Source organism: Thalassophryne amazonica, chromosome 10 (assembly GCF_902500255.1).
Source record: "Thalassophryne amazonica chromosome 10, fThaAma1.1, whole genome shotgun sequence".
Lineage (NCBI taxonomy): Eukaryota > Metazoa > Chordata > Actinopteri > Batrachoidiformes > Batrachoididae > Thalassophryne > Thalassophryne amazonica.
In genome coordinates, this window is record NC_047112.1 from 14,445,598 (window position 1) to 14,458,789 (window position 13,192).

At 41.9% G+C, this 13,192-nt stretch overlaps 1 protein-coding gene across 1 annotated transcript in view; it reads right to left on the reverse strand.

The window, feature by feature from the left end:
* The window catches only part of aspm (assembly factor for spindle microtubules), a 32,891-nt gene extending 25,398 nt beyond the window's left edge, over positions 1-7,493 (reverse strand). Inside the window, exons 1-10 of the mRNA XM_034179445.1 lie at positions 7,125-7,493; positions 5,298-5,441; positions 3,055-4,579; positions 2,112-2,198; positions 1,905-2,006; positions 1,665-1,811; positions 1,259-1,498; positions 1,115-1,182; positions 872-1,013; positions 295-425 (exon numbers count right to left, since the gene is read on the reverse strand). Of these exons, the coding sequence (XP_034035336.1) occupies positions 295-425; positions 872-1,013; positions 1,115-1,182; positions 1,259-1,498; positions 1,665-1,811; positions 1,905-2,006; positions 2,112-2,198; positions 3,055-4,579; positions 5,298-5,441; positions 7,125-7,400 (2,862 nt within the window). The 5' untranslated portion in view covers positions 7,401-7,493. The remainder of the gene's footprint in view (positions 1-294; positions 426-871; positions 1,014-1,114; positions 1,183-1,258; positions 1,499-1,664; positions 1,812-1,904; positions 2,007-2,111; positions 2,199-3,054; positions 4,580-5,297; positions 5,442-7,124) is intronic.
* Positions 7,494-13,192: the final 5,699 nt, after the last annotated feature.

Here is a 13,192-nt window from a genome sequence, read left to right on the forward strand (position 1 = left end):
AACCCAGAAAACCATGTGCACAGTAAATGTATTTTAAAGATGTTCCTAGTTATTTTTAGAACAGTCATTGTGTGCAAAATATCTGTTGACATATCAGTTGTCTTTCCTAATATATCCTGGCCTATTTTTTAGCGTTTTGTTTGACATTTTGCTCAGCTGTAGTTTTAATCAAGCTTATTATTTCACTCTTTTGATATGGCTGCATGTTTGGTCTTTAATCCGTTGCTTAAGACAACATAAATAAAAATTGCCATTTACTGTTTACAATGGTGGTGGGGGAGGCGGTGGACCTACCTTAAATTCTGCATCCATACAGAACAGACAGGGGTTGTGCTCAATCAATCGGGACTCTTTGGCTTTGTCCAAGAAACACACAAGCAAGATGAGCTTTTTCAGAGTAAAGCGAGACAGTGCCTCCTCATGGCCTAAAACACAAAAAAAGTCAAGTTTATCTCAAGCCCAACTGTAAGATTACTGTTGAGCCATTATGATCAGTGGAAATAGGTCCACTTCCATGGACGTCCCCTGCAGACAGACTGATAAAAATGAGTAATATTACAGACTATAATTAAACTGATATAACTCTATGTATAAGCTCAGAAAAATACATATCTATTCATGCCCATCTACAACATGCATTTAATGCCCATCAACTGTGATTTATCAGATTGAGACAGTGTGAAGTATCACAGCATTTTTTCTGATTATGCACAATTGGATATCAGTAATAATAATAAATCACTGCAGCCTGTCTATCATTTCGTGGCATTCAGAAAGAGTTTAATATGGGATACTTATTGCATTCTCTCGGAAAAAAGCCACACAACATTCTCTCAATGATCCAGCACAATGAAAAATGCGCTGAATTTACCCTCTCTGTAAAGGTGAGGAACTTTAGGGTGTCTGAACTCAGCAGCAATGTCTGGGTTCCAGAGCAGCCGCTGAAGAATGAAGACGGCCAGGCCCATGGCGTCGCTGTTGCTCTCCAGTGAGATCAACTCGCCAAATATTGTCTGAGAATGAGTAATGTCATGTCAGCAAGAGTCGCATGAATTACGTAAGCAACAAGTGAGAGAGATATTTGTGAAAAACGCATTTAGTACCACCAGAATACCTCAAGCCCAATCCGTAACCACAGCGGATTATATGAAAGAAGCCAGTTGAGAATTTTCTGTCGTTCACCTGAAAGAAAGACAGGGGACGGAAGGTTACTTTTGGTCAGATCCAGCAGTATGTGAAGTGCACACAACAGGTTCACCTATGTCCTTCCAAAGATGGCGATCCTTCCGGACGAGCAGCCTCTTGGCCTCCACCTCGAGCTCCAGCCTCTGAATGGCCTTGGCCATGGCCTCAGATGTAAACAGCTGGCAGGCTGAACGACGTAGGCGGTTCAGCTTACAGCGAGCTGTGTAGGTGCTGAAAGACATCTCCTCTTTGGTTGGCGCTTTGGGGACTTCAAACTTGCTGTCGCTGCCCGTGACGAGAGACATGGCACTGACTAAAAGAAACCCCCATCAACATTAATCGCCTTTATGAGTTCCTACTATCAAGGGTTAATCTGCAAATTAATAAATTATACAAAAGAAGCAAAACTTAACTGAGTTCATTTTAACAGGACTGTATAAAGATGCAGCACAAACACCTCAGAAGATGAGGAGAGCTACCTTTGGTGACTTCAGTGCTGACTTTAAAGTCATCTGGAGTCAGCACATAGTTGATCCACCAGGTGAAACCCCTCTCCTGTTTCTCAATCCACCGCTCATCGTAAAACATGTTCTTGGCAGCAAACGGCATCGGGTGTCTCGGAATGGCTTCAGAAAAAACAAACCATTTGATGAGACACATTTACATTAAAAATCCTCGTGACACACGGCAGCACACTCTCCTGTTGGGCCGTCAAATACCTGTTTGTGTTGGTTTAACAAAAGTCAGCTTTGACTGCGCTACAGCAACGATTTTAACCGTCCTCACAGATGGCGTCCCACATGACTTTGGAGGCTGGCCACCTATTAATAGCATGAAAACGTTAACACTAGTTTTATTTCTAAGAAAGTGTATTGAAAAAATAAGCAATTAAAAAAATAAATAAATAATATGTTCATCCATCATACCTCGTGAGGAGTGTTTGGAGCCCAGCTGCTTGGCTTGGGCAGGGACTGAAGACTTTGAAGATAATGCAGACACTGACCGGATTGATCCTGAAAAATATGGGAGAAAATAAATGCAAATGTTGAACAGATAAGATGTCTATCCTATACAGGACCTTAGGCCTACTAGCGTCTTTATTTATCACTGGATACTGGGGGTGTCACAAATTACAAAAGGCAAGGTTTGGAACGAGTACGTTTTTTTTTTAAGCGACAGATCGGATATTTTTTTCAGATCAGCAAGCAAATGCTCGGAAACAGTCGGATATACTCATTTTTCTGGAGCTGTGGACTTTCAACCACCTCAGCTGTCCACATGCTTTGAGCAAGACACTCAGTTCATTTGGCTCACAGCTGCACAAGGAAGAGACAACAGACATTTTGTCCTCAATGCCTTTAACCTGAATGGAGATTGTTCTTGGAGTAGCTGCACTAAGCCTGTTGTCTTTAGTGGAGCATGAGGCTAAAGACCGGGTTAACATGCAATGACAGTGGGAGCTCCGGAGTATCTGTGAGGCTGCATTTTTTTTTTTTCTTAAAAAAATAAATAAATAAATAAACAGGCTGTGTGAGTGTTGGACAGCTGCATTCCTTCCACTTAGACTGAGCTTTTTCTGTAACTACATCAAAATTAATGCAGTTATATTGATAACAAGTAACAGTGACATAAAATTACCACTTATGTAAACTCTGCAATTAATCTGCAACTCACACATGTTCCAAACCCTGGGAAGGGGGGTCTGTACAGATCAACAATGATCCTTTACCCCACTACAGGATACCACATAGTGAAGTGGATGAGAGACTACAACTCCCACTGGAGATATATAGTATGAATGATATTCTGAATGACACCGCACACACAAATTACACATACATACCAACATCATTTTTCACATTTGCTCACCTGCTGTTTTTTGCTGGTGTTTCTGTGATACTCTCCTCTCCTGCGCCGATCTATTTGGTCCAGTTCTTCCAGCTTGTACCCGACTCCTTTTAACCCGCGCAGTTTTCCCAACATCCTCTGTCTTCCCGTCGCTTCTCATGTACTCTTCACTCTTCCTCTTCTTGTTCTTAATTACCAAGTGAACAGGGAATAAGTTCTGTTGTTCAGACGTGGGTGACGATGCTAGCACAGGGGGAGAAACTCTGGCGTTTGGCCCACACGCATTTGAGTTTGATGGTTTCTGCTGAGGAAAGGGAGGGTCCAAAGGCGGTGGAGCAGTGAGTGTAAACATGACAGTGTGGACGGCGAGGGGTGGAGTAGCGGATGGGAGTGTGAGGGGACCAGGTCCTGCAGATGGAGAGGAAGTGACAGGAAATGCAGCAGGTGGAAGAGAGACATCAAGCCCTGCCATTGAACAGCAGGAGCTGGACTCCTGGGCTCTGTGTCCTGCATCACACGGGGAGCCGAATGTCTCAGAGTTCTGCACTCGCTTGGTTCTCAAGTCCACATCTATGACTGGAAGTCCAGGAGTGCCTGGTCCAGAATCGCTCTGACTGCTGCCATCACACAGCTCCAGCGTGTTCTCCAAAAGTCTTCGCCTTGATTTCTTTATTTTCCTTCCATTGGATCGATTGACATCCTCTGCTGCTCTGCACTTTGTCACTGTAGCAGAAGTAAAAGTAGTCTTCTTCCCTTTTTGCACAGGCTCATCAACCTCTGAAGCAGCTTCAACATTGCTCAAACCACTTTTTCTGACAAAGAATGTGAGTCTTGGTTCGTTTGTTTCACTTTGTTTGGGACTCACGGGAATTGCTTTGAGCATGTATTTGTCACGCGTGCAGCGCTTACTGCCACTCTTAGACTCCAGTGAATCTGAAAAACTACAACAAGAACTTGTGTCTCGAGGACTGGAATTTAAGGTGCCCAGGTCAGAGCCAATCAGGGTCAGAGCATCGCTCACAGACAGAACTAGAGGTTCTAAACACACCTGTTCTTCAGTAGGAATGGGGCTTTCAATGGTCTGAATAAAAGGCATAAGCGTCTTCAATCTTTCTGGCGTTCCAATTGGCGACAGTGTCCTGTTAAGCACTTTGATAAGATTTTTGTTCCCGGGTTTATCCAGCAAAGCATCTGGGCTAACAGGTGGGTTCCCACAGCCCATCAGCTTTCCGGCTGGGACAAGCAGCACTACAGGCGAGTTCTGCTCATGGGCGACATTCTCCTGCACAGATAAAGCATACGGATGCAAGGTCTTCCGTGACATTTCATTTTCAACTTGACCAAGCTTGGACAGATCTCCCTCTCCGGGTGCTACGCCCTCATTTATTGAGGCGAGTGGGCTGCGGGAATTGTCCCGTTTGTACTGCTGATTTCGAGACACTTGGATGGTTTTACTGGCCTTCATCTTCAGTGGTGTTTGAGGGTTTTTTTGTCTGGGCAGTTTCTCCCCATCTCTTTTGTTTTTGATTTTATCCCATAAGCTTTTCTGAAAAACAGAGTACATGCAGAGCAGTACACTTTTAGGAACAATGATAAAAAAAAATGCCCCAAAATTAAATCTTACGTATAAATATAGAATGCAATGCTAAAGTACCCTCGGCCATAAAAATAGGAAATGCAAGATGTAGTTTCACTTTGACAACTCGTGCAGTCACGGCAATATACTGCCCTGGTGGACAAACCCTAACATAAAAGGTGACCTTTTGATGCTGAAAGTAGGCCAAGGTCAGCTACCTTCAATGTCCTGCAAATTCTTTACTCTGAGAATAAAATTTGTAAATGTAAGATTACAACAGAGAGAATGGATGTAATGAAAGAATGTGTCGAAAAACTGTGACCTTTTGACCACGGAAAATAGGTCAAGGTTAGTCATCTTTGAACTTGTTCAAGGTCTGTGTCCCAAGAATGTTCCCTGGGAATTGAAAGACCCTGGCAGTAATAGGAAAGGAGTTATGCTGAGCACAGACAGACAGACGCAAAGTCTTATCTGATGGCCATAATTTGCCCTCGGGTAAAAATCACATGTAGAAATGAGTTTTTGGGTTAGGTAGTGTTGCTCAGTTCTCATGACAAGGTTCCATTGTAACTACAAGTGACTAATGACTGTCGTCCTTATTTTATTGCAAAGACAAAGGCAAATAAAACAAACTCTTGCTGTTATCTTTGGACTCACTAATCATGATCGATTGGTCTAACAACCTTACTTTTTTCTTTTTCTGTGCTTCTGCTCTCCCAAGCAAGACAGCTTGGTGCTTGAGGACCCCATTGGCATTGAAGATGATGAGCTCCCTGGCCCCCCCTTCATCTGTCGGAGTCCAAGTTACTGTCAGTATGAACGAGCCTTCAGGCTGCAAATGAAACACAGGATGAGGCATGTGCCAGATGGAGTTATTGCACACAAAATAATGAATCTCATCTTCCTGTGAAACAGAACACAAAAAAACATCTGAGAAAATCCCCTTACATACGAGGTCTGTCAATAAAGTAACGGTCCTTTTTATTTTTTTCAAAAACTATATGGATTTCATGCATATGTTTTTACGTCAGACAAGCTTGAACCCTCGTGCGCATGCGTGAGTTTTTCCACGCCTGTCGGTTATGTCATTCGCCTGTGAGCACACCTTGTGGAAGGAGTGGTCCCGCCCCCTCGTCGGATTTTCATTGTCTGGAAATGGCGGAATGATTTGGATGTTTTTTTCCATCAGAATTTTTTCAGAAACTGTTAGAGACATGCAGCTGGAAACCATTTGAAAAATTTATCTGGCTTTCGGTGAAAATTTTACGGGCTTCACAGAGAATAAGGACTGTTACTACAGCTTTAAGGACGGTTTTAAGGACGCTGCGCTCCGTTCCGCCATCAAGCGGCACAAACCACCGGATCATTTCTAAGCTGATGGCTCTGTGGATATGAGACCGTCGTGTGCACTTTCTCTGGTTATCACAACAGCTGGACATCAGCCATTTTCCGGCAGATTTCACTTTTAACAAGAGATTTTGTCATGGAAAGCCGCGCGGAGGCTTCGCACCGAGCGTCCTTAAAGCTGTAGTAACAGTCCTTATTCTCTGTGAAGCCCGTAAAATTTTCACCGAAAGCCAGATAAATTTTTCGAATGGTTTCCAGGTGCCAGTCTCTAACAGCTTCTGAAAAAATTCTGATGGAAAAAACATCCATATCATTCCGCCATTTCCAGACAATGAAAATCCGACGAGGGGGCGGGACCACTCCTTCCACAAGGCGTGCTCACAGGTGAATGACGTAACCGACAGGCGTGGAAAAACTCACGCATGCGCACGAGGGTTCAAGCTTGTCTGATGTAAAAACATATGAATCAAATCCATATAGTTTTTGAAAAAAATAAAAAGGACCGTTACTTTATTGACAGACCTCGTAGAAGCATATGTCAAGCAAGACTGGGAGAATGTGCCATGCCATGCATTGCTGCATCCATTACACCATGGAAATCATGAGTTTTATTGCCAGTTTTCTTTCGACAGGTCAGGGATGGATACATGAACATTTCCAAGTCACTGAATATGTCTTGGATTTAAATTTACATCCATCTTTAAAAAATACCAACAGTATGGTACCCTATGGTAAATCTGGGTGGAGTAGACAGTTCTCAAAAACTGAGTGACTGTACAAGAGGAAAGCCACCAAGACACTCATACAACTCTGAAGTAGTTGTAGGCTTCTGTTGCTGTGACTGAAGAAATTGTGCACATTGCAAGTTTTGCATTTTGCATCACCAAACACGATTGTCCCTGCTGGCAATCATATTTTATAGTGTACTGGCATGGAGTGTATATAGGGAGAAGGATGCTGAGGACAGAACCACCAGGCAGGAGAGGACATGCAGGTTGATGGTGTGACAGAAGATACAAAGAGGACACGGCTGATCTGCTGTGGCGCCCCCTACTGGGAAACAGCCGAAATAATACGAGGCTTGACACATGACAGATGACACATTTTGACGCCAGTAAACTTAAATGTTCTTGTAAATAAAGTTACGTATCGCTCTTTAAGCCCCAACCTGGATTGTGAAGGTTTTGTGGTCCACAGAAAAGCCTTTACTGGACGAGAGTCGATCCACGGTCACCTCCGCCGGTGCATCCTGGGTAGGATTCTCGATGCGCAGTAAAGCCGACTTCGAGGTTCCCAACTTTACTAAACCAAAACTTACAAATGGAGGTTTGGAAAACTGGATCAAACTCAGAACAGGGAGATGGTTTTCCTTGTTTTCTTTGTCTTTCTTGCCGGGACTGAAGTCCAGAAATCCCCTGCGCGCGGGCGTTACATTTTCAGCCATAGCAGCGGCTAAATAACTAGCGTTAGCTCGAAGTTACACTACATTTACACTGTTAAAGTCAGTTCCCACTGAGAGGAAATAACCACTAGGTCACACGAACTGAAACGTTTCGGTTTGAAACTCCGGAGTGTTGTTCAGGCGGACGATGATAGGCGAGGAACTCTCAACCTGGTCCAATCGCTGAAGAGAAAATGTTCTGTACACAACTGTCCGCCAATCAGATACCGAGAACCTTTTAAACAGTCTTGGACCACGCCCCATAGTTTGAGGAGCAGGGAAAAACTGCGAAGCTTATTCATAACATAAAACGGATTATTATTATCATCTCCAGGCTAATAAACTTATTGTCATTGCATGTGTATACTTCGTTTATTGTTTTTAAATTGTTCAAATTGTTGTTTTTATAATTTTATAATTCCATTATTTTTTTATGTCTTTGTCTATTGTACTGCACTTTGGATTTCTTGACTTAAAAGTGCAAGCATTTCCGAAATCTATGACTCATACACTGGTTAGTTCGAATTTTGCAGCATAATTTTGTAGGTTCGAGCTGTCGTTTTTACTGCATAAAACAGCCACTAGGGGTCATAGCACACAACTTATAATATTAGCAAATCATGCAAAAAATGGCAATCAAACAGTATTAAAAAACAAACAGTAAACAGTATAAAAAAAAACAACTCATGAATCCCATCTATGATCCCATTAAACAATGGTTAAACAAATGCAGGTGAAAAATACACAAACGTGACATAATCAGTAAAACAACATATAATAGTATCATGTCAGATAAACCATTGGACAACAAAGAAGACACCTCTTTCTCGCGAGGAGAGAGGGAAGCAGGAACTCTGACAATAGCTTCTTCTGCTGTCTGCCCCCTCACCTCAGCTTTTTATTTAAAGATATCATTAGATATAATTAATTTGATACAACAATAACAACAACAATAATAATATGGGAATAATATCAGGGTTTAGCGGTGTAGGGTATTTCATCTTTTTTTAGGAGGATGTGTGTCAATAGTTTCCCCACTAACCAGAAAGCTAAAACCCAGGACTCTGGCCTTGTGATCAGAGAATCCTTTTGAGTTGTTGGGAGTAAGTTTTATTAACTACATCTGCACAGCGATGCCTGCTGGCCTCCGTTACACTCACCCCACTAAACTCACTCCCATCCGGGTCACGGCACCACTGTAGCAGCTGCACTCTGCGTTGTGTTGTTATGACTCCACCCATTCACTCCCCTCAGGATGCGAACTCACGATCCTAGGCATGGGAGTCAGACTCTCTAACCAGAAGGCTAAAACTCAGGACTCTGGCCTTGTGACCAGAGAATCCTTAGTTGTTGGGAGTGAGTTTTATTAACTACATCTGCACAGCAATGCCTGCTGGCCTCTGTTACACTCACCCCCCTAAACTCACTCCCATCCGGGTCACGGCACCACTATAGCAGCTGCACTCTGTGTTGTGTTGTTATGACTCCACCCATTCCCTTTCCTCAGCATGTGAGCTCACAATCCTCGGCACGGGAGTCGGACTCTCTAACCAGAAGGCTAAAACCCAGGACTCTTGCCTTGTGACCAGAGAATCTTTTTGAGTTGTTGGGAGTGAGTTTTACAAACTACATCTGCACAGCGATGCCTGCTGGCCTCCGTTACAAGGGCATAATATAAAATTAAGAATTATCAGGCACAGGTACTGTAGAATGCACAGGCAGGCAGAATGCACTGCAGGGTATTCCACATTTTTTAGGAGGGTGTGTGTGAATAGTTTCCCACTTCTTTTGCTATTTCCCCATTTACAGCCAGGAGGAATGTTTTGAAATTCTGGAAATATTGACAGTGTGTATCAACAAAACTGAACACGTGTGTGTTTAGTGTGCGGAGCAGACAATTTTCACACTAATTATGCAAAATGACAAAAACAGCTTAGTGGGAGTGACCTGGAGTTTAAAAATGAAAGAAAACCATCAAACAAGCTGTTTTTATGCAAGCTTCAGACAGAGCTGCCCCTGTTTCCAATATGCACGTGATGTAGAGGTGGGCAATACTGGGAATTTTGGTATTGATCCAATACCAAGTAAATACAAGCCCAGTATTGCCAATTTAGATACCAATATCGATACTTTTTGATATTTAAGCTCCATAGATCCTAAGGATCCAAATGACCTAGGATAGAATTTCGCCAAACATTGTACGTGACAACAAAATAATTTATTATCACAATCAACATTTTTGTTTAAAAAAAATATCACTCAACACAACTTAAAACAAAATCTCCTGAGACAATACAAGGGTGCGCTGCTCCGTGTTGTGTGACACCGTACAGCGCAGCAATGTGTTATTCCCACAAGAGGGGACTTTTGATCGTGATTAGTATTCTGCGTTGTGGTTGCAGGAACTCCGGGTCACAGAATGTTTGTATTTGTTCAAGATGCCAAAGTCAGTATGTGACCTATTATGAGGAATTTGCAATTTTCACACTAATAATACAAAGCCGTAAAAAGAACGCTGTAGTAGACACCAAGACCTAAACTTCAGAAACAAAAGAAACTGACATACAAGCTCATTTCATCAATCAATCAATCAATCAATTTTTTTTATATAGCGCCAAATCACAACAAACAGTTGCCCCAAGGCGCTTTATATTGTAAGGCAAGGCCATACAATAATTATGTAAAACCCCAACGGTCAAAACGACCCCCTGTGAGCAAGCACTTGGCTACAGTGGGAAGGAAAAACTCCCTTTTAACAGGAAGAAACCTCCAGCAGAACCAGGCTCAGGGAGGGGCAGTCTTCTGCTGGGACTGGTTGGGGCTGAGGGAGAGAACCAGGAAAAAGACATGCTGTGGAGGGGAGCAGAGATCGATCACTAATGATTAAATGCAGAGTGGTGCATACAGAGCAAAAAGAGAAAGAAACAGTGCATCATGGGAACCCCCCAGCAGTCTACGTCTATAGCAGCATAACTAAGGGATGGTTCAGGGTCACCTGATCCAGCCCTAACTATAAGCTTTAGCAAAAAGGAAAGTTTTAAGCCTAATCTTAAAAGTAGAGAGGGTGTCTGTCTCCCTGATCTGAATTGGGAGCTGGTTCCACAGGAGAGGAGCCTGAAAGCTGAAGGCTCTGCCTCCCATTCTACTCTTACAAACCCTAGGAACTACAAGTAAGCCTGCAGTCTGAGAGCGAAGCGCTCTATTGGGGTGATATGGTACTACGAGGTCCCTAAGATAAGATGGGACCTGATTATTCAAACCTTATAAGTAAGAAGAAGAATTTTAAATTCTATTCTAGAATTAACAGGAAGCCAATGAAGAGAGGCCAATATAGGTGAGATATGCTCTCTCCTTCTAGTCCCCGTCAGTACTCTAGCTGCAGCATTTTGAATTAACTGAAGGCTTTTTAGGGAACTTTTAGGACAACCTGATAATAATGAATTACAATAGTCCAGCCTAGAGGAAATAAATGCATGAATTAGTTTTTCAGCATCACTCTGAGACAAGACCTTTCTGATTTTAGAGATATTGCGTAAATGCAAAAAAGCAGTCCTACATATTTGTTTAATATGCGCTTTGAATGACATATCCTGATCAAAAATGACTCCAAGATTTCTCACAGTATTACTAGAGGTCAGGGTAATGCCATCCAGAGTAAGGATCTGGTTAGACACCATGTTTCTAAGATTTGTGGGGCCAAGTACAATAACTTCAGTTTTATCTGAGTTTAAAAGCAGGAAATTAGAGGTCATCCATGTCTTTATGTCTGTAAGACAATCCTGCAGTTTAGCTAATTGGTGTGTGTCCTCTGGCTTCATGGATAGATAAAGCTGGGTATCATCTGCGTAACAATGAAAATTTAAGCAATACCGTCTAATAATACTGCCTAAGGGAAGCATATATAAAGTGAATAAAATTGGTCCTAGCACAGAACCTTGTGGAACTCCATAATTAACTTTAGTCTGTGAAGAAGATTCCCCATTTACATGAACAAATTGTAATCTATTAGACAAATATGATTCAAACCACCGCAGCGCAGTGCCTTTAATACCTATGGCATGCTCTAATCTCTGTAATAAAATTTTATGGTCAACAGTATCAAAAGCAGCACTGAGGTCTAACAGAACAAGCACAGAGATGAGTCCACTGTCCAAGGCCATAAGAAGATCATTTGTAACCTTCACTAATGCTGTTTCTGTACTATGATGAATTCTAAAACCTGACTGAAACTCTTCAAATAGACCATTCCTCTGCAGATGATCAGTTAGCTGTTTTACAACTACCCTTTCAAGAATTTTTGAGAGAAAAGGAAGGTTGGAGATTGGCCTATAATTAGCTAAGATAGCTGGGTCAAGTGATGGCTTTTTAAGTAATGGTTTAATTACTGCCACCTTAAAAGCCTGTGGTACATAGCCAACTAACAAAGATAGATTGATCATATTTAAGATCGAAGCATTAAATAATGGTAGGGCTTCCTTGAGCAGCCTGGTAGGAATGGGGTCTAATAAACATGTTGATGGTTTGGATGAAGTAACTAATGAAAATAACTCAGACAGAACAATCGGAGAGAAAGAGTCTAACCAAATACCGGCATCACTGAAAGCAGCCAAAGATAACGATACGTCTTTGGGATGGTTATGAGTAATTTTTTCTCTAATAGTTAAAATTTTGTTAGCAAAGAAAGTCATGAAGTCATTACTAGTTAAAGTTAATGGAATACTCAGCTCAATAGAGCTCTGACTCTTTGTCAGCCTGGCTACAGTGCTGAAAAGAAACCTGGGGTTGTTCTTATTTTCTTCAATTAGTGATGAGTAGAAAGATGTCCTAGCTTTACGGAGGGCTTTTTTATAGAGCAACAGACTCTTTTTCCAGGCTAAGTGAAGATCTTCTAAATTAGTGAGACGCCATTTCCTCTCCAACTTACGGGTTATCTGCTTTAAGCTACGAGTTTGTGAGTTATACCACGGAGTCAGACACTTCTGATTTAAAGCTCTCTTTTTCAGAGGAGCTACAGCATCCAAAGTTGTCTTCAATGAGGATGTAAAACTATTGACGAGATACTCTATCTCCCTTACAGAGTTTAGGTAGCTACTCTGCACTGTGTTGTTATATGGCATTAGAGAACATAAAGAAGGAATCATATCCTTAAACCTAGTTACAGCGCTTTCTGAAAGACTTCTAGTGTAATGAAACTTATTCCCCACTGCTGGGTAGTCCATCAGAGTAAATGTAAATGTTATTAAGAAATGATCAGACAGAAGGGAGTTTTCAGGGAATACTGTTAAGTCTTCTATTTCCATACCATAAGTCAGAACAAGATCTAAGATATGATTAAAGTGGTGGGTGGACTCATTTACTTTTTGAGCAAAGCCAATAGAGTCTAATAATAGATTAAATGCAGTCATGATACAAGTAAATTCAATCATGCCTGCTCCTAATTTCCATAATTTGTGTGATGATATTATTCTGTACAACAAATCCCGATATGTGTATCAAGATAGGTATATGGCACATTACATCAGTAAAACAAGAATTAAAACAAATAGTAAGTCCCTTTGGCTGCTCCCTTGTTTGCACTCGGGGTCACCACAGCAAATCCAAGGAGGATCTTCATGTTGAATTGGCACAGGTTTCACACCGGATGTCTTTCCTGACGCAACTCCACATTACATGGAGAAATGTGGCGGGGGTGGGATTTGAACCTGGAGCCTTCAGAACTGAAACCAAGTGCATTAACCACTTGACCACCACCCCTGCCTCAAAAATTAAAACAAATAAAAAAGTTATTTAAGTGC